Raw genomic sequence first — 26,411 nt, forward strand, 5'->3', positions numbered from 1 at the left:
CTATTGGTTGCATATCTGGCAAGGCTGTAGGCCATTCTCGTTGCAGGCAGGACACCGCAGGGCCCGGTACGACTCCTTGAATCTGTTGGCCAGCATGGAGAACTTGCTGCCATGGCACAGAGAGCAGGTGGCACTGCCCGACCCTCGGCAGTGAGAGCAGTTGTCCTCGGGAAGCTCCCCCTCCTGCAAGACAGAAGCCAGGCATTAGTCATGGCAGTAGTTCACATCCATCACATGTACGGAGGGCAAACTAGCCCAGGGGTACGGCAAAGCATGGGTAGAATCGGAGGAAAATTGGAGGGTCCTGACCAAGAGAGCTGAGTGCACAGAACAAGTTTAGCTGAGACCCGCCTGAACTCTAAGGCAGCATCTCTGCCACCACTGTTTGCATGTTGCTGGTTAATGTTCTTTCAGAGCCCTTGTCATCAGCTGACACGTTACTTCTGTAAGCTCCTCTATGATGAATTGGATTGTGTCCCCAGAATGTGTGTTGGAATCCGAACCTTTATACCCATGGGTGTAACCTGACCTAACATAATGTAATCACTTTCTATAAGGCGATCTAATGTAATGGGGCCGACAGGTGAGGTCCTGCTAGTGGAAAGTGGATTGTAAACTTAATCACTTCTGAATTATATACAGAGTAGCAAAGTCACAAGACAGAGGTTTTGGTGGGAAAAACACAAATACCATGTTTAGACTTTCTATAAGCATAGGAACAAAAGAATATGTGGGGTTATTATGAACAAAAGAAGAGGCACAGCCCAAACTCTAACATGCACTTCTAGCCTCCTGAACTGTGAGAAAAGAAATTTCTGTTCTTCAAAGTCACCTCTATTGTGGTATCAGTAGAAAACTAGGACAGCTCCAGAGTGACAAGGATTGTTATTTCCCTCATTACCAAAAGCAAACAATGAACACTTACAGTGTTAACATGTTAAAGAGCAAATCGATCACTTTGAAGACTAAGGTTGACCTGACCCAAGCCATGATACTGTCCATCACCTCCTATGCATACAAAAGGTGGATAATGAATAAAGAAGACCAAAGAAAAACTGATGCACTTGAATTGTAATACTGGCAAACAATATTGAAATTACCATGAACTGCCAGAAAAACAAATAAATCTGTCCTGGATGAAGTACAGCCAAAGTGTTTCTTCGAAGTAAGGAGGACAAGACTGCCTGATATAAATTAGCTAGTTATTAGGGGATACCAATCCCTGGAGGACATCATGCTTCATAAAGTATAGAATCAAATGAAAAGAGACCCTCCACAAGATGGACTGCTGGACTGAGGTTGCTGTGATTCAGAACTAACTAGAAACCACCCAACAACAATACCATGCTTAATCGGTACCAGGTTTTGTTCTAAGAGTTTACTATCATCGTATCCTCACAACCCAATGAAATAGCATGATGATTATCATCTCTGTTACTAAAATTCCAGAAGTTAGACCATTTGCCAAAGGTCAGTTTGGAAAAGGAATATGTAGGTCTTGATGCCAGGGAGTTGTCCACTTGATGTCAGGGAGTTGTGCTAAGACTTCATGATCCTAATGTCCATGTGCATGGCCCTCATTATGGTCACCGGATGGGAGATGCTCAAGCAAGATTGTCTCTATGTTAATGGAATTAATCAATCAACATTAAAATCCTTTGAAAGTTAGCATCGAGAAGATAGAAAGAATACACAGTCACTGCACCAAAAAGAACTAGTAGATAGCCCACCATTTCAGGAGGTAGCACATAAGAAAGAACCAATGATGCCAATGGAAATCCAAGTTAGCCTGAAGGCATTGACCAAAAACTAGGCTCAAGGAATTGCTGTAAGACCAATCGAGATGTTTCAGCAAGCTGATGAAGCACTGGAAGCATTCACTTGTCTGTGCCAGGAAATTTGGAAGACAGCTACTTGGCCAACTGACTGGAAGAGATCCATATTTGTGCCCATTCAGAAGGAAGATGACTCAACAGAATGTTCAAACGAGGGCAATATTAATGGTGTTACATGCCAGTAAAATGTTGCTTCCAATCATCCAACAATGGTTGCAGCAGTAGATTGACAGGGAGCTGCCAGAAGTCCAGGCCGGATTCAGAAGAGTGTATGGAACAAGGTATGTCCTTGCTGATGTCAGATGGATCTTGGCTGAAAGAACAGAATACCAATAAAATTTGTATTTTATTGACTATGCCAAGGCATTCAAATGTGTGGATCACAACAAACTATGGATAACACGGAGAAGAATGATAATTCCGGAATACTTCATTATATTCATGACAAACTTGTCCATGGACCAAGAGGTAGTTATGTGAATGGAACAAGGGAATACTGCATGGTTGAATATCAGGAAAGGTGAGCATCAGAGTTGTATCATTTCACCTATTTTTCAATCTAGATGCTCAGCAAATAATCAGAGAAGGTGTATTATATGAAGAATAATGAGACATTTTTAGAAGGTTTATTAACAACCTGAGGTATGCAGATAACACAACCTTGCTTTCAGAAAGGGAGAGAAACTTGAAGCATTTGCTGATGAAGATCAAGGATTGTGATTGTTGCCATCAATGTGGATTACAACTCAATGTAAAGAAGACCAAAATTCTTGCACCTGGACCACTAGGTAACATCATGATATATGGAGAATATGTTGAAGTTATCAAGAATTTTGTCTTACTTGGTTCCAAATCAATGCTTATGGAAGCAATAGTCAAAAGATTAAGCAATGTATTGCATTGGGTAAATCTGCTGCACAAAATCGCTTTCAAGTATTGAAAAGCAAAGGTGTTACTTTGAGGCCAAAGGTGCACCTGACCCAAGCCATGGTATTTTTTATTTACTTTATTTTATTGGAGGCTCTTACAGCTCTTATCAAAATCCATACATATATCCATTATGTCCAACACATCTGTACATATGTTGTTATCAATTTTTCCAAAACACTTTCTGTCTACTTGAGGCCTTAGTATCAACTCCTCATTTTTATCTGTCTCTCCCTCCCCAATATCCCCTTGATAATTTATAAATTATTCTTTTTTTCTCATGTCTTACACTGACTGCTTTCTACTTTCACCCACTTTTCTGCTGCCCATCCCCCTGGGAGGGGGGGCCATACATTGATTATTGTGATCAGTTCGCCCTTACTCCCCCACCTTCCCTTACCCAATTAGTATCTCTGTATCCCTTAATGGTCCGGGGGGTGGGGGGTTATCTGTTCTGGATTCCCTGCGTTTTGAACTGTTATCTATACCAGTACACATGTTCTGGTCTAGCCAAATTTGTAAGAGAGAATTGGGGTCATGGTATTGGGCGGGGTGGGGGGGGTGAGCATTAAAGAACTAGAGGAAGGTTGTGTGTTTTATCGGTGCTTTACTGCACCCTGGCTGGCTTGTCTCTTCCTTGTAACCCTCTGACAGTATCCCAATTGACTACTGATGGGCTTTGGGTCTCCACTCTGCCCTCCCCTTCATTCCCATTGATAGGATTTTGGGGTTTGGTTTGGTTTGGGTCTTTGATGCCTGATACCTGATCCCATCAACACCACATGATCACAGAGGCTGGCGTACTTCTTCCATGTGGACTTTCTTGCTTCTCAGCTAGATGGCCACTTGTTTATTTTCAAGCCTTTAAGACCCCAGACATTATATCTTTTGATAGCTGGGCACCATCAGTTTTCTTCACCACATTTGTTTATGTACCCATTCTGTTTTCAGTGACCTTGTCAGGGAAGGTGAACATCACAGAGTGCCAGGTTAGTAGAACAAATTGTTTTTGCATTGAGGGAGTACTTGCGTGGAGCACCAATGTCCATCTCTGCCATAATACTTTATAAATAAATATATGTACATGGATCTATTCCCCTATCATTATATATAAATGTATTTATATATATGCCTGACTGTATCTGGATCTCTATAAATGTCCTTTGCCTCGCATTTCTTTCCTCTATTTCTTTTTACTTTCCTCCTGTCCCACTATCATGTTCAGCCTTCATTTGCCTTTTAGGTCATTCCTCTTGACTACATTGCCCTTGATCCAGCCTCGCCAAGAATCCTATGCCCTTCTTGCTATCAATTTTAGATCCCTTAGTCTTCCCTTGTCCCTGGGTTGTTGACTCCCCTCTCCTTTTTCCCCACCTTCCCCTCTCCCATGTCCCCCCTAACAGTTGGTCCCATTGTTCTCTCCTCCAGCTTGTTCATCTCGCCTATCTTGTCCAGATAGACAGGCAGACAATAATACAGGCAAAAACAACACAAGGCAAAATGTAACCCCCCAAAAAGAAGACAAATAATAAATCAACAGCTAATAAAACAAAAATAAACAAACAAATAAATCAATAGGCAACAGCAAAAACTGAAAAGACCTCAAATAGTTCCAGTTCTGTCCATTGACCTTTATGAGTGTTTTCCAAAGGGAAGAATCCCAGAATTATCAGAGAACTCCTCAAGAAGGACAAAGTTGGAGAGCTTGCCTTACCTGACTTTAGCACCTATGATACAACCACAGTGGTAAAAACCGTGGTATTGGTATAATGATAGATACTCAGACCAATGGAAAATGACTAAAAACCCAGAAATAAAATCATCAGCATATCAACAACTGATCTTTGATAATGGCCCCAAAAATATCAAATGGAAAGCAAATGCCCTCTTTAACAATTGGTGCTGGGGAAAAAGTGGATATCTACCTGCAGGAAAATGAAGGAAGACCCTTATCTCACACCATGCACAAGAATAAACTCAAGGTGGATCACAGGCTTTGAGGTAAAACCCCCAACTATTAGATCCATCAATGAGGGAATTGGGACAAACGTGAGAACTTTAACTCAGGGAATACATCGGCTATAGGAAATAGAGAAAGACCCAAACATAGAGGAGGCACAAGTTGACAAGTGGGATATAATGAAGATAAAACATTTGTGTACATCAAAAGAATTCTCCAGGAGAGTAATTACAAAAACCATGAACTGGGAGAGCATCTTTAGCAATGGCACACCAGACAAAAGCCTTATTACTAATTGTACAATGCTCTGCTAACTTACAACAAGAAAAAAACCAACGGCCCACTGAAGAGGTGGGCAAAGGACCAGAAGAGAAGTTTCACAAGGGCAGAAATCTGAATGGCCAATAAGCATATAAGAAATGTGCCAGACCACTGGAGATCCCCTCATAGAGGGGTTTAGGAGAGGAGATGGGTCAGTCAGGGTGCGAGGTAGTTCCGATGAAGAACACAGCTTTCCCCCAGATCCTGGATGCTTCCTCCCGCCAACTACCATGATCCGAATTCTACCTTGCAGGACTGGGCAGAGGTTGTACACTGGTGCATATGGGAGCTGGAGGCACAGGGAACCCAGGATGGACGATACCTTCAGGACCAGGGGTGTGAGGGGCGATGCTGGGAGAGTGGAGGGTGAGTGGGTTGGAAAGGGGGAACTTATTACAAGGATCAACATGTGACCTCCTCCCTGGGAGATGGATGGCAGAGAAGGGGGGAGAAGGGAGACTCCGGATAGGGCAAGATATGACAAAATAACAATGTATAAATTACCAAGGGCACATGAGGGAGAGGGGAGAGGGAAGGGAGGGAAAAAAAAAAAAGAGGACCTGATGCAAAGGGCTTAAGTGGAGAACAAATGCTTTGAAAATGATTGGGGCAGGGAATGTGCGGATGTGCTTTATACAATTGATGTAGGTATATGTATGGATTGTGATAAGAGTTGTATGAGCCCCTAATAAAATGTTAAAAAAAAGAAAGAAAAAAAAAGAAATGTGCCAGATCCTTAGCCACAAGAGAAATGCACTTTAAAACAACTATGAGATACCACCAAACCCCTCAAAGATAGTCCAACTCAAAAAATCAGAAAAAAAAAACAGGTGTTGGAGGGGCTATGGTAAGATAGGAACTCTCGTTCACTGCTGGTGGACCTGGAGGTATGTACAGCCACTATGGATATCAATCTGGCGATATCTAAAACAGATGGAAATCGAGTTACCATACGACACAGCAATCCCCCTACTGGGCATATACCCAGAAAAGGCAAGAAACAAACCAGAGCCAGACATCTGTGCTCCAGTGCTCATCGGGGAGCAGTTCACAACTGCAAGAGTTGGAAACAGCCCAAATTTCCACCAACAGATGAATGGATTAAAAACTGTGGTACATACATACAATGAAGTACTACGCATACCCCCAAAAGTAGTGATGAGCGCATGAAACACATCGCTGCACGGGAAGAACTAGAGGAAATTATGCTAATGAAGTAAGCCAGGCACAAAAGCACAAATACAACATGAGTGTGCTGAGGTAAGCAAAAAAAAAAGTAAAAAGGGGCACATGAGCAAAGCTACTACTCCATCCATTCCCAGAGCGAGGCCCAGGTACCACAGCAGGGGCCAAACTCAACCCAGGGATCCATACGGCAGCCAACTAAAAAGGGGGGGGGGGAGACAGGTGTAGAGGGGGACATGGGCACTAACTCACCCAAGGGGAGGGTATTGTTTATATCTCCACAGGAGAGTTAGAGCGGGACCAGACTTCAACCCAGCATACCAAGATGTGAATGCAACATACAGGCATGAAGTAGGGAACCAATAGAGAGGTCTGCAGGGCCGGCCCCCAATCCCAAGTACGTGGGCACACCCGACCCCCCACCCCAGAGGGATGCACTTCAGAGGACAGCGCTGAAGCTGCAGCCCAGGAAAGGGGGTCCATCTGATCAGGAGCAAACGAAGAGGGAAAGAGAGAGTGACACACATCCGGCCCACCAAGCCCTGAGGGCAATATTCAGGCTCAGAGCAGCCAATGCACAGAGGAGCACAGGGCCAGCCCCACCAGGAGACATGAGCACATCCCTCACTGACACATAGCACTAAGGGGGTCGGCACTGGGGACACAGTGAGGGAGATGTGTCCGATCCGACCCCACCGCACCGGGGTGAAATAGTAAGGGCATACAGCGGAGCAGCAAGGGGAGCAAAGCAATGAAGTCCCCGAGGAATGCCAAAGGGGGACTTTGGGGCCAGGGCGTGCACCATGGTATTTTTCATCATCTCCTATGCATGTGGAAGCTGGACATTGGATAAAGAAGACCTTAGAATAAAGAAGGCATTGAAATCAAATGGATGCATTGGAATGGTGGTGCTGGAGAATAGTGACAGTACCACAAACTGCTAAAAGGACAAATCAATCTGTCCTGGAAGAAATACGGCCAGGGTGCTCCTTAGAGGCAAGGTTGGCAAAACTTTGTCTTCCATACTTTGAACATGGTGTCAGGAGAGACTGGTCCCTGAAAAGAACATCATGTTAGGGAGGACAGAGCAGCAGCCAAAGGAGAGGAAGTTTCTCTAGGAGGTGAATTGACCTCTTGGCTGCAGCAATGGGCTCAGGCATAGGAACAATTGTGAGGATGTGGCAGACCTGGGCAGTGTTTCATCTGTTGTGTATAATAAGGTCTCTATAGGGCGGAACCAACTCAGTGACACCTGACGACAACAACAAGATTAGCTCTACATTTTCACAGTGCATTCTCTTTATTCCACTTGAAAAAACTGATTGCCGTTTTGCCACTGACTTAGTTTGGACTCTTACTAACCCCATGAGACAGAGTAGAGCTGCTGCAAGAGTCTTTCTAATCTGATCTTTACAGTAGGTTTCGCGATGGTATCATGGCTACACATTGGGCAGTTCACTGCAAGGTCAGCAGTTTGAAAGCACCAGCCACTCCATGGGAGAAAGAGGAGGCTTTCTACTCCCATAAAGAGCTACAGTCTCGGAAACCCACAGAGGCAGCCCTACCCTGTTCTATAGGGTCATGCTGAGTCAAAACCAACTCGATGGCAATTGAGGGTTGTTTTTTTTGGGGGGGGGGGTGTTTGTTTGTTTTGTTTTTAAGTTTTTTTTATTGCTTTGGAGTTTGTTTTTCAATCTTTACAGGAGAAAAATTGTCAGATCTTTCTCCACGGACCTGCTAGGTGGGTTTGAACCACTAACCTTTTGGTTAGCAGCTGTGTAATTCACTATTGCTCCACTAGGGCTCTTTTGAAAACTGTGGTAAAATTCAGCAATTAAGAGCTCTGAACTCAGGATTCAGTAGCCTAGAACTGGCCTGCCTCTGACGTCAGTTGTGCCCCATGGACAATCTCTTAACCTTCCATCCAATTTGAATTCATATATGAATTTCTTTATGATGAAACAGGGAAGAACGTGTTCCTTCTGCCGGTGTCTATAATATTAAATGAGGGGTCTATATAAATACTTAACATATCAACTGACATATGATACTCTCCCTATGAGTTAGTTTACTTCTAAGCACTGACAATGAGCCTCCAGTCCTCTACTGCCATTCTCCAGAAATGGCTCTTGTCTACGTTCTTGATCTCCCTCTAATCCAGCTCAAGGAAATTAGCAATGCTTGCACTGTGTGTAGACCGTGAACCTTTCCAAGACATCCGGGGCAATACCAGATCAATACCAGATTGGTCCAACAAGACTGTCGATTTCCATTTCCAAACATCCCTCAAATCCATCCAGTTTCCTTCATCCCCACAACCCAAATCCAAGTTTGGACACCCTCCAACTGTGGCATAGACCCCTGCCTCTGGTCTCAGCACTTGTTCTTCCCACTGATGCCCGACCCAACAAGTGACATACACTAGTACCTGGCACAGAGAAGGCTCTTGAGAAACATTGGTTGAGCAAGAACATGAATGAACTCATGCCTGCGAACTCTTACTGAACACTTGCATTCCAGATAAAACCTATGTCCTTAGCTGATTGCAATCATTAATCACTTCTTTCATCAAGCTCTTGCCCTTAGGTCACTCTGCACCTGGTCTCCAATGACCTTTGCTCACTCCTGAGCCAGTCAGCTTCTGCTTTTTGCCAGATGGCAGCTCAACAGGAGGCTGCCACCTCAAGGTGAGTCTCATGCTCTGTGGAAAGTGCCTGCTGATGAAATAGGAAGCATTTTTTGGCCACTGCCGATTTACTGTGCTTCTCCATCATTGAGTGTAATGCCTGGTCCAATATTTCTTATTCACAGACTAGCTGAGTGAATAAACCAATAAGATCATGGTATCTGGGGAGCCCTTCCTGTTCTTAAATTCTAGGCACTAAGAACACAGCCGAAGTTCACAGGGCAACTCCCTCAGTGGACACAGCTTCCATTCACAACCCAAGACTAAAAATAATCTCTGCAAAGGGAAGCATACTTTTTTCTGAAAAATCACTCCATCCTGCTGCAAAATGCCAAAGAAGTGTTTTATTTATTCTAGATTTAGGGAATGGAAGTGATTTCCCAAATGGAAAAAACTCAAATTATGGGTATATAAACTTTTGTTAAAATTTCATTGGTGGCTGACATATTTTAATGTATTCTTCCCTTAAAATATTTCAAATAAATCTGTTTGCCAAAATATTCTTAAAGCAAATTGCCATGGTCAAATTTTCTCCCATATTTGTTCTGTTGTATGCTTTGTGCTTGATCCCAGTGAAATGTTAATAATATAAATCAATGTTGACAAAGAAAACAGCAAAATCCTACCATTCTGCTACACATGTGATACAAAATTCCAGTTGCATGAAATGCTGAGTGAGATGTTGAGAGGTTAACAAAGTGATGTGGTGAGCCTGCTGCGGGGGAGGAGAACAAATCTGCAGTCAAATCACATCCAATGCACATGGTCACAGCCTACATTAGTAGGGGTTTCAATGGTAGTTCCATTCTGGCCCTGGATTATCACCATTTCTCCAAGCACTCATCTTCAACATGATCTTTGTAATTCTCATGAATTACAAATTATGTTCAATTAAGCCAATAAATATTTACGAAAGCCAAACCAACCTCCCTGCCATGGAGTCCATTCTGACTCACAGAGACCCGATCTAGGGTTTTGAAACTATAAATCTTTACAGGAGCAGACAGCCTCATCTGTCTCCCACAGAGCCGCTAGTGGGTTTAAACCCCTGACTTGAAGGTAGCAGCCCCCTATCTAACCCATGGTGCCACCGACACTCTTTATCCAATCAATAAGGAGGCACAATGGCACCACGGTTAAGAATCCGACTGTTAGCCCAGCGGCCACTCGGCTGGAGAAAGATGGACCTATCTGCTTCCCAAGGGTTACAACCTTGGTGGTCCTGTAGGACTGTGCTACAGGGTCCTGCTAGGTCAGAAATGATTCTGTAGCAACAAATAAGTCTGTGCAATCCACTCATGGCATATGCCTCTCGTCTTCCATGGTAAGGATTTTTACATGTTCTCATTTAGTAAAAGGACATAGAGCATAATTACAAAGCATTGCTTAAGATCTAGAATCCAAAAGACCCATTCCTCCATCTCTTACAAGTTCAGTAACCAGAGATCAGAACCTTAGATGTCTTTGCAGACTCAAAAGGTTTATGGAATTCTAAAGATGGTATATCTTGTGTATAAGCCAAGTTTTTCAGCACTTTTTAATGCAGTTTTTGTGGTAAACTTGGGTGCCATGACTGATATTCAGGTCAGCATATACTTGAGTGTATACGGTATAGAGTGGAGTGATTATGGTTAGGGAATTGGAAGTTCAGTAGGACGGGATTGAGTACTGGCTCTAGTGACCACTACAGAATTATTTACCCTCTCTGTGCCTCAGCTTCCTCAACTTCAGGGTGGGACTATGGATCACATATACTCACAGGGTCCTTATGAAGACATGTCAATTGTGGTGCTGGGAAAGAAAAGTGAAAGTACTACGGAATACTAAACAGACAAGCAAATCTGTCTTGGAAGAAGTACAGCCAGAGTGCTCTTTAGAAGCAAGGATGGCAAGACTTGTGTTGCGTACTTCAGCCATACTGTCAGGGAAGATCGGTCCTATAAGAAGGGCATTGTGCTTGGTAAACTGAAGGGGCAGAGAAAAAGAGGAAAGGCCTCAAGGAGATGGATTGATATCGTGGCTGCAATAATAGGCTCACGTGTAGGAACAGTGGTGAGAATAGCGCAGGACTGTGTGGCATTTCCTTCTGTTGTGCGTGGGGTTGTTATGAGTCGGAACCAACTGGGTGGCACCTAACAACAACTTTACAGGATCCTTTTGAGGGTTAACCGAACTGCTATATGCACACCTCTGGGCATGGTGACTGGGTTTCATAAACTCTCCAATAATGGAAACTATCAAAGATGATGCTTTCTGCTCCTGGAAAGGTTTATAGTCTAGTCAACCATATATAGTTGGTATCAACTTGACAATAATGTGTTTGATTTAGGAACCCAGTGGAATAGTGGGTTATACATTTAACTGCTAAGTGCAAGGTCAGTGGTTCCAAAGCTACCAGTTACTTCATGGTAGAAAGATGAGGCTGTCTACTCCTATAAAGATGTAAGTCTTGGCAAGCCAAAGGGGAGGTTCTACCCTGCTATAGGGTCATTATGAGTCTGAATCATTGAATGACAGTAAATTGGGTTGTTTTTAGGTCACCCTTACTGTTGTTGTTACTCTTGTTCCAAAGAAAAGATCACCAAAGCCTGACGAGTCCCAGATGAAATCCATGGAGGACAGAGCCAGGGTGCCTTGCCCTTCCACGGTTCACTGCGGCGCCAATTATTCCTCTCCTTCTCGTTTATAGTTAATATAAAGGCTCAGGTGGGGCCTGGCTTTATTCCTGGCCCTGCTCTTTCATCAAGGTTCCTGCCGCTTCCCTGTTCCATATAACAGAACAAAGAGCCTTGTGGTCAGGAGGGGCTCCTTGATGTTCCCTGGCCCTCTCTTTTAGAGTAAAATGTGTCCAGGCATTTACTGCATGGGCAAACAAATAGCAATTTAAAGTAGAGTTCAAAGGACAGGCAAGGGAAGTAAAACCTTTTACGGTAAACTTTTAGTGCACACCTCTGTCCTAGTTTACAGCATCACAGCCAAAAAAACCCAGCAGCTCCCTGTGAATTGAATGTAAAGATAATTATCATGTCAGGCCCACTGTTGCTTTTCATTCAGGTCTGCAGTGTGACCTGCATTTTACTAGGTCTAGTCCTCATCTGAAAAATGCATGCTTATAGAAGTCTCACCATGGTATGAGAAATAAAAGAATTAAAGAATCTCAAAGTGGGAAGGTAGCATTTTGGATCAAAATGTCTGATCTGTGCTGCCTGCTGCCCTGCAAGGCTCTTAAGAGTGCTTTACAGAAAGCAGGAGAAGCCAAGACAGAAGGGTTCCTACCAGCAGACTCATTGCCCACAAATTTCAACGTTCCTTCCATAAGCATTTAATTAACACATCAAATATATGCCTATTATATTGAAACAAGGTTTCACACAACATAAGCTGCTCTAAAGGTGACCCAACCCCTAGTAGAGATGGAGGCAAACACTAGCCAAGTAAGCACACAAATGAATATAAGTCTGCAACGGTGAGAAATCTCAATCAGAATTCTCTAGCAGTCTTCTGGTGCTGTGGCAGAAGTTTCCACTGAGGCTAGAGGCACAGAGGCAAGAACTTGTTGATCTTTCTAGACAGAGAGCTTTGTCTTTGGCAGGAAAGGGCAAGGGACCCATGAAGGATGAGAAAAGTGGGCAGTGCACCTGGATGCAGTGAGTGAAGAGAGAGATGTGTTAAAGCCAGCAGGGGTCAACACCTGAACAAGTAGGCGTTTTAACTTTATCCCAAGCAATGGGAGGCCATTAAAAGCTCAAGGAGAGGAGATGGTATACAATTAGATTTGCCTCTCAAAAATATCTTAGCATGTGAGACCAGAGTGAATGGCTGTGAGCAGACTTTTGGGAGCTTTTTGCTGGGATTCAGGTTGCCAGTGTTCCAGAGTAGGGGCAAAAGAACCAAAAAGGGGGCGGGGGACTGGATTGCTCAGAAGTTGTCCAGAAGCAGGTGCATTTATTAAATGAGAAAGATGAGATAATAGGCATCTTAAGGCCCTCACTCAAAGCCAGGCCATCACCTTCCAGGGTGGAGCTATCTCTCACGTAGAAGGAAGCCCTTTTGCCCCCAACAACCCACAGGAGATGAAAGCTAGTCCCACAGAGCTCTTCAAATCCCAAGAGATAGAATTCATCCTGCGGAAACTCAAGCTTTTAATCACCTCACTTTAATCTCTTAGCTTAAATTCATCAGAATTGCGTCCTCTGCCCTGGCTCCTGCACTGTGACCGAACAAAGGGCAGCACTTTTCCTCGACAGAGTGGGCCATCTGAGCAACGGGTTCCAAGGTGGGGAAGACACACTTCTGAGGGGCATAAAGTGGGGAAGTGTATAGGAGTGTCTGAGCGCTCGTATTTATATGGACTTTTATCTAAAAATAAGCCAGATGAAGGGCATCCAGTCTACTGGCCAGGGTAGCTAGACAGCCTGGTCCAGAGCCTGACTGGTGGCAATGAATCATCACCATCTCCTCTAGGGATGTATCTTGAAGGTCACTTTGGCAGAGGGCTTGTCATATCAGCTGGGATCAAATTGTCAAGATAGAGGGAGCGGGTGTAGACTACTTAGTGGCTGCCATGCAAAGTTATGATGAGGTCCCTTCGGACAGGTAGACATCTCTGTCAAAGGATGAGGGATCTGATGGGAAAGTCAAGAGGGGAAAGGGAGCAGACACACCTGGGAGAAAACAAGTGCATGGCTGTTGGTAGAAAAAGGAGGAAGACCAACCTCCAACTGGGGAGAAAAATGAATAAAATTACTTCTAAGGACCCTAAGTGAGGAGTCTCCCTGGTTATATGCACTGAAGAAGCCTCTTGGTGTGATTTTCTGGGTACATCCTGGGGACCCAGGTCAAATACCACAGAACACTGGGACATTGAATCCTGGATCTTCAAGGAACAATAGAGACTCAAAAGGCCACACCAGAGAGATCTGATGCAGAAACTCCACTAGGTAAACTGGAGTCGGCTTCAAACACACTTGTAAGCTGAGAATTTAAGACTGAAAATTCATAGTGTTTGAAGAAGCAGAAGACAGCTAAACCAGTATTATTGAACTATTGGTAGGCAGATATTCATTGACTTACTACATCAATGCCCTATGTACTGTATTAAAATATATCTTATTCCAGGAAACCTGTGACTGACATTCTCAGTGAATATTACTGTAAAATCTCCCTGAAAACCAATTCTGATTGTTTGTGTGAACAGCACCCTGACACTAAAGGATTTATTCTGTACAAGTGAACAATTCAAGGGTTGTACTATAGAGTTAGCCTGCACTGACTTAATATACCTCTCTCAGCAGTGTTTTAAAAATTAGTATGAGGGGCTAATCAATGATAGTATAACAGAAGATATTTATACTCCAAGATCATGATCAATAAGACTCTATACCATAAATTAACAAGGAGGTCTCTAAAGCGAGCCAAAAGCAGATTTAAAAAAACCTAGATCCAGAAATGGGTTTGGGGCTTACATTAAATCCTAGCTCCAATTTAAGAAAAATCCATGCTTACATCATGACCCTGTTCAATACTCGCCCTCAGGAAGGGAGCCCGGAAGATAATAAGGGTGTTATAGAAAAATGCAGTGAAGAAATGAGACGGTCCCCCGCTATCAGATAATATAATACCTGGGCCTTAAAAGGTTTGTTTCCAAATGAGCAGCCATCTAAGTGAGATGTCAGCTAAATCCACATGGAAGAGGCACACCAAAATCAATGATTGTAAATCATATAAGCCAAAGCCAAAGGAGGGAGTAGTATCAGAGCCTACATTGTGAGAATCAGGTTTGCAGGAGGCTATGGACAACAGTGGGAGCCCAAGATACATTGGTGGGGTCTAATAGGAAATGAGCCTCCAGTGATTTCCCTCTATCCGTAATGGAGGTAATGGGAAGAAACTGGTTACCAAACAGAGTGCCTTGGAGAGATGACTATAGGAGATCAAAATGATCAACTTGACTTGAATGGTTAAAACCTTGTCAGTTGATTTCCCCTCTAATGCACACTGGGCCTGATCTGGTTTTCAAAATTTTCCAAATGTTGTGTGTTGTGTATTATTCTCATATTGGGGTTTCTCTCAGTTGTATTTTCTCATTGGGGTGACCCTCTTGGATCTTTGTTATATATTTTTCTCTTTTTCAGTATATGAACCCAAGATTGATGAACCTATAGAGACAGCAAGTAGAATAATGGTCCCGGGGGGGGGGGGGCACAATGAGGGAGGGGCGGGATAAAAGGGAGTGGTTACCAAGGAGTTGAAGAAGGAAAAGACTATTTTGAGACTGATTGTGGTTCTGCTTGATGTGGCTGAACTGTGGAATGATATGATATCCGTATTAGCTCCCAAGAAAATGGGGTGGGGGTGGGGGGGGTAAAAATAAGCAAGAAATCAAACTTTCATAATATTTGAGGAAGAAATTGTTATACTCATTTGTAATACAGGAGTGGACAGGGGTGCCCTCCTTAGATCAGGAGGTAGTCTCTGGACGAGGGTGGGGCGAGGCAAAGAGCCGAGGTGGAGGCTCGGGGGTTCAGCAAGAACTCAGTAAGGGTGATGGTGGTGCGCCGGCTCCCTTTACTTGTGCCTGGCAGGTGATTTTGCAGAGGTTAACCAAGCTAACCCCTACGAAACAGCCCTGTGGTTTTACGGGGGCTTCCTCCTGAGAAGGATGGGTGGAGGAGAACTCTAACAGAAAGAAAGGGCAGAGCGGGCTGGGGTTTTGTTTTGTTTCCTTCACTCAAACTGTTCACAAGCCTCACTGCAACATGAAAACCATGCATATCTCATCAGGGCTAAAGAAGTCATTCCCCCCAAACAAATAAAGGCAAAACTATGCACGAGCTAAGCTTTAAACCTCACACCAAAAAAATTCCCCCATATGTTCTCAAAAAGCAAACAATCGTTTTGGCTTACTTGCTAAAGAATATCAGCCTCGAGCCCTGTGCTCTTCTAAGATCCATCTAGGGGGGAATCAAACTGACAACAGCCAAAAGATGAGAAAGGACACTCGAGGGCCAGGGAGCTTAAGTCACTGGTGGAGGGACAAGTGGAAGGAGGCGGGAGCAAGCAGCTGCACACGGCACAATGCAATCCATGTCCCTGCAGAAACATGTGTTCAGGGTGGAATCGGCGCATGCTCTGCTCTGCATCTTCTCAACAACCACAAAATAAAAGATTAAAAATGTCCAGCATTTCCAGGGAACCAATAGAGAGGTCTAAGGGGCCTTCCCCAATCCCAACTATGTAGAAAGAACTCCCACCGGCCCCCAAAAAAATGTACTTTGGAAGACAGCATTAAAGCTCCAGCTCAGGGAGAGGGATATGTTTGATCAGAGCACACGGGAGCAAAAGAAGAGGGAGGAAGAGAGAGGGGAACACTTCCTGGCCCACCAGGCCCCGAGGACGATATCCCTGCAGAGCAAGCAGCCAATGCACAGAGAGGACCATATGGCCGGCCCCACTATGAGACATGACATCTCTCACTGACCCATGGTCCTACAGGAGACAACACTAGAGACACAGTGTGGGAATTCTGCCCAATCTGACCCCAACACACTGAGGCAAAATACTAAGAGCGTGCAACAGAACAGCAAGAGGAGCAGAGCTATGAAGTCCCCAGGGAATACCAAAAATAGACTTTGGGACCAGGGCATGGCACTCCATCAGACTCGACAGGAAAATACTCCTAAAGATCAACAAACAAACCTGGAACTGTTTAAAGGCTTTTCTCTTTTTCGTCATTGTTTTTTTGGTGTTGTTTTTTCTTTTGTTGTTTTATTTTGCTCTGTCTTTTTTGTATGTGTATATTATTATCTCTGCAGGTCCATCTAGATAAGATAGGCAGGATAAACAATCTGGAGGAGAAAACAACAGGATCAACAGTTCCGGTGGGACATGGGAGAGGGGATGCTGGGGAAAGGAAGTGGGTGTTAACAAACCAAGGGACAAAGGAGCAACAAGTGATCCAAAATTGATGGTGAGGGGAGTGTAGGAGGCCTGGTAGGGCTTGATCAAGGGCAATGTAACCTAGAGGAATTACTGAAATCCAAATGAAGGCTGAGCATGATAGTGGGACAAGAGGGAAAGTAAAAGGGAATAGAGGAAAGAGCTAGGAGTCAAAGAGTACTTATAGAGGTCTAAATACAGGCATGTACATATGTAAATATATTTATATATGAGCATGGGGAAATAGATCTATGTGTATATATTTATAGGTTTAGTACTCCCTCAATGCAAGAACACTTTTTTTCTATTAACCTGGCATTCCATGATGCTCCCCTTCCCAACACAATTGCTGAAGACAAAGCAGGTGCATAAGCAAATGTCGTGAAGAACACTTATGGTGCCTGACTATTAAAAGATATAGCATCTGGAGTCTTAAAAACTTGAAGATAAACACGTGGCCATCTAGCTGAAAAGCAACAAAACCTACATGGATGAAGTATACTAGCCTGTGTGATCATGAGGTGTCGATAGGATCAGATATCAGAAATCAAAGAAGAAAATACCATATCATTGTGAATGAGGGGGAGTGTAGAGTGGAGACCCAAAGTCCATCTGTAGGCAACTGTACATCCTCTTACAGAAGGGTCATGGTGCAGTATAGCACCGATGAAACATACAACTTTCCTCTAATTCTTTAATGCTTCCTCCCCCGACCCCAATATCATGATCCCAATTCTATCTTACAAATCCAGCCAGACGAGAGGATGTACATTGGTACAGATAAGAGCTGGAAACACAGGGAATCCAGGACAGATACACCCCTAAGGACCAATGATATGAGTAGCAATACCAAGGGGGTAAGGGGAAGGTGGGGGAGAAAGGGGCAACTAATCACAAGGATCTACATATACCCCACTCCCTAGTGGATGGACAACAAACAAGTGAGTGAAGGGAGACATCATGTAAGACATGACAAAATGATAATAATAATTTATAAATTATCAAGGATTCATGAGGGGGGTGGCGGGGAAGGAAGGGAAAAATGAGGAGCTGATACCAAGAACTCAAGTAGAAAGCAAATGTTTTGAGAATGATAATGACCACAAATGTACAAATGTGCTTGACACAATGAATGTATGGATTGTGATAAGAGTTGTAAGAGTCCCCCCGAGAAAATGATTATAAAAAGAAATATATATATAAATTATCAAGAGCTCATGAACAAGGGAGGGTAGTGTAGGGGGGAAATGAATTGATAGCAAGGGCTCAAGCAAAAAAAAGAAAATGTTTTGAAAAGGATGATGGCAACATATGTACAAATGTGCTTGACACGATGGATTTATGTATGGATTGTGATAAGAGCTGTACCAACCCCCAATAAAATTATTTAAATTGTTACTCTTCTAAAGCCTCACTAAATGCACTAAACCTGCAATTTTCTCAACATCTTTAACACCTCAGCATTCTGAGCATTCCTATTCCTTTGTTTTTAAGTTAAGGAAGCCACAACCCAAATCACCTGGAGCCCCGCTGCTGCCAGACCAGCCCTGCCAGGGGCACTGAGGCCCCTGGGACCCACCTGTGCATACGGGGACTGGGGGAAGGGGCTTTCCATCTCTGGCAAAGGCCCCGGGCTCTGGGTGCTGTTTCTATAGCTCTCCTCTTTGTTCGTCAGAGACTCTTCCTCAGCCTCCTCTTCCTTCTGGAGGATCTTCCTCACGAAGTCTCTCTTGTCCATCGGAGTCCGGATGATTTTCAGGTTATTCGTGTAGATGATTATCTTTCCAAAATCTATAATCGGTGGGGGCTAGAGAAATAGAAAATGAGCATTGAACCTTCACCACCAACTACCAAGTACAGGCTGCAGAATCTGCCAGACAACCCAGTAAACAGGAGAGCAACCATTTCCACCATGACCAATGGAAAATAACGTGTAGCTACATTAAAAAGTATGGCAATTTCACACTGGGCTTAGAACCTCTGTTATGCTTGTTATTATTGTATTATATTATTATAATTCTTTGTTATTTAGTTTTATAATAGTAGACAACAGCTTTGTATTTTTTTATTATAATAAGACTAGATACAATTTTTAAGCATAATTTGTGGGTCCAGCATTGTGCAAACATTATCTCACAGAATTTCCCCAACATCCCTGAAGAACAGCATGTAGCTGTGAAATTTTGTTTCCTGCTTAGGGAAAATGCTGCAGAATCTGCTGTGATGTTGAACACAGCTTATAAGGACAGCGTTATGAGGAAAACTCAAGTGTACGAGAGGCTTCATCATTTCAAAAGAGGTGAAATGTCAATTGATGGCAAAGTTCGTTCTGGATGTCTGTCATGTCGACTTGTAGTGGAGTTGGGGTTTGTTCAGACTGTTCATCAAGCTTTCTACTTAAAGGTTCTGAACAGATAGCACAACCATGTGCAACAAAAAGGCCTGAGTTGTGGCATATGGGGTATTGGCTTTACCACCATGACAATGCACCTGCTCACACAGCCATCTAAGTGCACCAGTTTTGGGCAAAAAACAGCATGACTCTCTTTCCCCATGCACCTGACCTCACTCTATGTGACTTCTTTTTGTTTCCACTAATGCAGAGGAACATGGAAGGGCAGCGATTTGATGATGTAGAAGAGGTGAAGAAAAAAACAAGGGAGGTGCTGTCAGCCACCCGAACAAGTGAGTTTGAAAAATGTTTCCAAGAATGGAATCACAGATTTGACAAATGTATTCAGCATAATGAAGAGTACTTTGAAGGTGATACGGTTGTTTAGATTTTTTTAAAATTAAATACACAGCTTTGAAAAACTAATTTTGTTTTTTGGGGATACCCCCTCATATATCCGTTTGTACCGTGTTCCCCACCCTGGGTTTTCAAATCAGATGGATTTTTATTTTAATAAATATATTTTAAAGCATGGTTACAGAGAACCCATACCCTCATTTATTTATCATGTGACACTAAATTGTTTTGTATATGTACAAAATAAATGGGCGGAGTGCTACAATACAGGTGAGGAATTCTGGGGGCACACGGAGTTACACATGGGCCTATTACCAGCAAGTTCTAACCCACCAGCTGTCCTGTGGAGAAAGATTAGACTATCTTCTCCCGTATAGATTTAGTGTAGGAAACGCGAAAAGGGCAGTTCTACTCTGTCCTGTTGAGTCTCTAAGAGTGCGAATTAACCCGATGGCAGTGGTTTACGATAGAGCAGGGCAGCATAGGTAGTAGGTAGTTACGGTTTCATTGACTAAGAACGCATATTTCTACACAGGGTAAGGACCACTTAGAGAAAAACCGCACTGGATCCTGAATCAACTGCTTACTTTGTGTGAGAAGTAAGATAGTCCCTTCATCTCTCAGAATCTCGGTTTGCTCATCTACAAACAGATGGACATCCACCTGGCAGATATTACCACAGCTATTAATTCCAATTATCAAGGTATTTCCATACTGGCTGCTATGGAATGTCCTCTGCTAACCCACTCCCCCCTCAGGGAGGGTCTAGCATCCCCCAAACCCCAAGACCCAATCAGTTGTCATTGAACTGATATTGATTCAAACCACATGTTACAGAGAACACTTGCACCCCACGAGGTTCTCATTACTGTACCTTTCAAAAGTACAACACTAGGCCTTTCATTCAAGACATCCCAAGGTACCAATCTTTTGTTTTCTAGGCAAGCGGGGAACCACTTGTGCCACCCAGCAATTTCAGAAGTAGTACCTGTAACCCCAGGTCTCAGACACTACCACAGCACTCTGCCATCTTCCATGTTGGTTGGACCATGGTCCTGTGTTTTAAGATTTTGACTCTCATCTCGGAAAGAAACCACATCAACTTCTAGGGGAGGATATATTAAGATGAATATACAAAGCCGCATTGGAAAAATCTGAAGTTGCTATGAAGATGGTAGATATTGTTACAGGTTTTCTTATTTAAAACTGTTCTTCAGTAGTGTACACACGCTCGGGTTATACAAGCAAAAGCCTCAGCATACAGTTGCGCTGTTTGTACAACTATGTATTGTTGCTAGGTACTGTGGAGTCTGCTTCAATTCACAACACCCTGTGACAATGGAAAACTGCCCCCCGAGAGTTTTCTAGGCAGAAATATTTGCAAAAGCATGTCCCCTGCTGAGCCACTAGAAATAACTAACTAAATAAAACTTCCGCCATCAATGCAGACTCATAGTGACAAAATATAGGGTTTGCGAGAGAAGGTAGCTCTATCTTTCTCCAGTGGAGCAGCTGGGAAGTTTGAACCACAGACCTTGCCATTAGTAGTCCAATACTTATCTGGGAGTGCCGTCAGTGCTCCTTAGCAGAACCACAATGAACTCACTGCCTTCAAGTCGACTCTGACTCATAGCAAGCCTAGGACAGAGTAGAGCTGCTCCTTTGGGTTTCCGAGGCCATCAGTCTTCACGGGAGCAGAAAACCATTCTTACCCCTTGAGGAGGCTGGTGTTTTCCAACTGCAGAGCTTGCAGTTCACCGTTCAATGCCTGACCCGCGACACCGCCGACCTTTCAGTTAGCGGCTCAGAAAATCGCTATTATGCCTCGAGGACGCCTTATAAAGCTATACAGACCTGTGTAAAACCTGCTTAGATCTAGTCATGTGCTTTACATAGGTAAGCCGCTTCCTGTGTGAACTTCTGTGCACTCATTCAGGCCCTCCTTGTGTGGGCGGAGCTTCCGCATTTTGATTCCCTTCCACCCAGTCCCCACGGAGAGTTCCATAATCATTCCTAAGCCCCAGGCTTCCTCTCCGTCCCCGTTTTCTCTCCCTCTCTTCAAGGGATCATGTGGCAGCTTCCATTTCCTATTGTCTTCTGCACACCGGATTCCTATTTCACACTCTGGACTATCAGTTTCTGACTCTCAGAAGATAAGGATGGTGGTACTTTTGGAAGGTTCCATTTCTGCTCCCAGTAAGGGCCAAAGAGGTTCAGTTACTAGGAAGCTTTTCTGCAGAACGCTCAATATGCTAACAGAAGCCATTACCCCCTGCTCCACGCCTTCGTCTCTAACAGGCCAGTGTCTAAGAGGCCCAGGATAGAACATTCATGTTGAATGCTCTCCAAGGAGAGAGGGGCTCAAATCACTATAAGGAGTGTTTAAGTTTCAGTAACCCTGACAGCCAAGTTCTTCCTTGTGCCTAAGGAAACTCTTGTGTAACCAAAGTTCACATTATCTGGTTACATCTGATTGCCCGGGAAAAACACCACTCTTACATTATAGAGTGCCGGGATGGAGCCAGGGATGTTTCATTTCCTTTCACAGTGTCGTGTGCAGACACATCCGACTGAGCATTTGGAGATAAGGCAGTGACCGTGGTAGCAACATGCCTGAAGACAGACAGCTCTTCAGGCACCACTGAAATGCTTTGCTTTTAAACAGAAATGTATCACTGCCTCCAACCCCAAACCAAACTCACTCCCATCGAGCTGATACCAACTCATGGTCAGCCCAACAAGATAGGGTAGTCCTGCCCATGTGTTTTGCCAAGACTGTAACTCTTTACGGGAATAGAAAGCCTTGTCTTTCTCCCTTGGGGAGGCTGGTGGTTTCGAGCTGCAGAGTCTGCAGTTAGCAGCCCAACACACAAGCCACTGTGCTAGCAGGGCTCATTTAACTGGTTACGAGGGACCAAATGGCCTTTAGAGTCAGCAGACCAAACTCCAATTTTATTCAAACATTGTTTGCCAGCTCTGTGATATTTTCAGGCTATTTCACCTCTGTGAGCTTCCATTTTCCAATTTATGAAACTATCATAAATTGTTGTGTAGATAGAATTACATGAAATGTATGCATAATATGAGTGCTTAGCACGTTGCCTTCTTTCCTATTTCCTTCCCCTATACTACAAATCTTATAACTTGAATTTCACTTTCTTGAAGTGATGTACATACTTGTAACCATTTTCTCTACTCAACACATTCAAACATTCTTTGGTAAGGATTTAATTATGATGAAAATGGCAGCTAGGATCACTAAGCACTCATAATTTGCCAGGCACAGTGCCAAGGGCTGTGTTCTGTTGACTATCTATTTCATCACATCAACCCCCTTAAGGAGGTTTTTGATTATTATTTGTTTACAAATGATGACACAGAAGCTCAGAAAGGTTCCGTGACTTTGGTAAGCTCACGCAATAACTAAGTAGAATGGGACATGAAGCTCAGGGTTGTCTGACATCAGATCCTTCACTTCTAATCAATGCACCGAACTGCCACGCATCATGCCCCCATTGTCAATAATTAAACCAAATCAAACCGTTATCGTCAAGTCAATTCCAACTAATGGCAACATCGTGTGATGGAGCAGCACACCCCACAGAGAGTCCGGGCTCCAATCGTGCCAGAAGCAGATGGCCAGGCTTTTCTTCTGTGGTGTTGCAGGGGGGAATTGAACCACTAACCTTTAGGTTCATAGTCAAGAGTCAACTATTTTCACACTCAGAAAAGTAGTCCTTATTTACCAGAGGTAATTTCACAAGTAAGGATCCCAAGGGGAAACAGTGGCTAATACCTTGGCTACTGACCAGAAAGAAGCGAGTCAAACCCCGCAGTTGCTTGGTGAGGAAAAGAGGCCGTCTGCTCCATAAAAACGACAGCCTTGGAAACCCTGTAGGGAAGTTCTCGTCTGTCCTATAGGGTCACTGTCAGTCAAAATGGACTCTACAGCAATGAGTGACGTGCGATTGCAAAATTATGACCTCCAAGCTCCTTTTTGCTTTGCTTTTCATAATCATTGGGTGAAATTCCCAGAATCCACCCTGGCTAAGGTTGGGGAAGTTCCCTAAGATTAGGACACGGCATTTGATCAGGCAACAAAGAAAGCAAGCATTACCAGATCCATGAGAAATCAAACCTTGAACTTGGCCTCAAGTATAAATACTATGTTTTGACCAACTGAGTCATATGGCCAGATTCGTGTGTCTGGCATTATACAAAGAGTTTCCCTAATATGTGGAACTCTACACTTATGTAATGCCAAACTGGGCACACACTTTCAAAGGTTGAGGTATCTGCAATGGCCTGGTACAAGGCTGGGATGAACAACATCTTTGTAAATGCTGTACCTACAAATTAGATATACACAAAAAGAAGTACTGTCGATGTAAGGCACAGTCAAGAATAAAACATACAATACATGGCAGATAGCATTTTCACCAGAGCCTGGTGGTGCGAGTGGGTTTATTGCTAACCCAGATCAGCATTTCCCTCTGTGGGAGAAAGATGCGGTTTTCTGCCCCTGTCAAGGTTGGTAGACTCGGAAAGCCATAGGGGCGGGTCTACTCTGTCCTACAGGGCAGCTATGAATCCAAATCCACTCAATTGCAGTGTTTGATTTTGATTTTATGGTATTAATATCATTATGATCATCATGCAATAAACAGAGCGAGCCACAGGGCAAAAAGCACAGGAAATCAGAAACCCTAGATTCTTACTCTAACTCTGTATTGAAAAAAACCCAAACTCGTTGCCATCGAGCTGATGGACACTGGTGAAGACCCTACAGGACAGAGGAGAACCACCCCTGTAACTCTTTACAGGAGTAGAAAGCTCCTTCTCTCTCTAGTTGAGCAACTGGTGACTTCAAGCTGCTAGCTTCGCAGTTAGATCTCACTATGCAGCCACTCCGTTCTTCTGCATTACTGACCCGCTAAGATTGGGTCCATCCTTCAACAGCTTGCCACTGAATCTTAATCTGAAAAATGGGAATGACTGTAGTTTGCTTCTCTCCCTAGGGTTGTGGTAAAAGCGTTTTGAGGGGGTGTGTGAAAGTGCTTAGCAAGGCAGAAGGCCTCCCCACAGAGCAACTGGTGGCTTTAAATGGCTGACCTTGTAGTTAGCACTTACCCTAGGGTGCTACCAGGGCATTCTAATATGGGGAGGAGGGCGTTAATTCCAGCTCCTTTTAATACCAACGAGATTCCCAGTATTATATTTGATAAATGTGTCCATACCCATAATTACACTTTTACCAATGCCAGCAAGGCCAATACATTTGTCTCCAGTGGATGTACTATATTACCTGTTCCCTTAGGAAACTAACAATGAAAATGATTAGAGAGTAATTATCTGAATTTCACATTTTAAAGATGAAAACATATCCTGGTGTGCTATTCATTAATAACCTAGGATGTTGTATAATTGTATTTAATCTTAAAAAAATTGAAAAGATACTCAAGGGCCCACCAGAAACAGTGCATATACCTATCTCGTGTGTGTTTTTGAAAATCAGTGAACATTTCCCATATTGCTCTCTCTTAAAATAAAACCATGCATGGGCTTTTTGATTATTCATGGTATAGGGAGTATATAATTGAAACTCACAAATAACGCTTGCTTCAATTTCGCCATTAGCTCAGACTTCTTCCCCAAGTCCCATTTCCTCTGGTTGATTTGTTTTTCACCATCTCTTCCCAGGACTGCAACTAGTGTTCATATTAATAAGCAGTAGAAGGGCAAAATACGTAAGCAAGCATTTTTGTAAAGCAGGCAGCAGGAGGGAACTATAAAGGGAGGGGGGAAAGGGGGGATAGTATGTCAAACCACAAGCTGGATAACCCATCCCAGAATAATTGGTTGGAATAAAATGTGCACCTTTAAACACTTAGCTCTTTCAAGAAACAAAAGGATCCATCGCCACATGATTTTCGAAAACGGCAGCCGAGCAGCCTGGAAACGACGTCCTCTCGATTCACTGACATAGTGGACCAGCCAAAGACCCAATAACAGTGCATCACCCTGGCTGGCACTTAAATACCATATATGCTCACGGCACGTTCCAAAAGCTCGCAATGAGTATTTTACTCTGGTTTCAGAAATATTATTCTCATACCAGCTTCCTATTTGCTGACATCTATAGCTCTGCATGGTACCTGAGTCTGAGCAAGATACAAATCTAAAGCATTTAAGTATTTCTCTAAACGAACGTGGGATTGCCGTGAGCCAGAATTGACTTAATGGCAACGGGTTTAGAAGAAGGCTTAGTGATATACTGTGGAAAGCCAGCGGGCAAAAACCCATGGGTCACAGCAGTCAGTCCTCAAAGAGCGAGGGGATGCCAGGGCACAGGGCAGTATTTCTTCTAGTTTTCATCAGCGTCAGGCACCCGTTCGACTGCAGCTAACGACCACAGGTAAACACCTCTTTAGGAAGTGCTACCCACAAAGCTTATTTTCCATGCATAATACCAACCTTGTGGTCATTCATCTTGTAATCGTTGAAGAGAGGCTGGCTGCCCGCCAGAGTATAAGCACTGCCCTCCCTGAACACGCTGATCCTCTGAGCTGTCAGCCTAGGGGTGTACAGCCGTGGCTTGGGGGCCTCCCCAGACCCATAAACACCATCCATTGGCTCCAGGGACTCTTGGAGAAAGCTGTGAGGGTACTCCCCCTTTGGCGACTCCAGTTCCTGCCCATCCTCGAAGACTTGCTTCAGCACTCGGCCACTGTACGAGGAGGAGATTTGAAAGCGCACTTTCCGGGGCTTGCTGTCACTCTTCTTGGTCAGCTTCTTCTCGGGGTCCTCCAT

General features: G+C 43.7%; 1 protein-coding gene across 1 annotated transcript; it reads right to left on the reverse strand.

Moving 5' to 3' along the window:
* Window positions 1-26,411, reverse strand: GRXCR2 (glutaredoxin and cysteine rich domain containing 2). Its single transcript, XM_075543145.1, has 3 exons — window positions 26,076-26,411; window positions 18,432-18,659; window positions 1-183 (listed from the first exon to the last, which is right to left on the reverse strand). Exons 1-3 carry the CDS (start codon window positions 26,409-26,411, stop codon window positions 1-3), a joined length of 747 nt encoding a protein of 248 aa, XP_075399260.1.

Source organism: Tenrec ecaudatus, chromosome 2 (assembly GCF_050624435.1).
Source record: "Tenrec ecaudatus isolate mTenEca1 chromosome 2, mTenEca1.hap1, whole genome shotgun sequence".
Lineage (NCBI taxonomy): Eukaryota > Metazoa > Chordata > Mammalia > Afrosoricida > Tenrecidae > Tenrec > Tenrec ecaudatus.

What these genes read in the sequence shown, in the direction of transcription:
- GRXCR2 (XM_075543145.1), bottom strand. Translation starts at nt 26,411, where the DNA reads ATGGAGGACCCCGAGAAGAAGCTGACCAAGAAGAGTGACAGCAAGCCC. An exon ending in ACAAGATGAATGACCACAAG is followed by an intron (nt 18,660 to 26,075) that starts GTTGGTATTATG and finishes CTATTTCTCTAG; the next exon opens with CCCCCACCGATTATAGATTT. An exon ending in CCCAGTCCCCGTATGCACAG is followed by an intron (nt 184 to 18,431) that starts GTGGGTCCCAGG and finishes TCTGTCTTGCAG; the next exon opens with GAGGGGGAGCTTCCCGAGGA.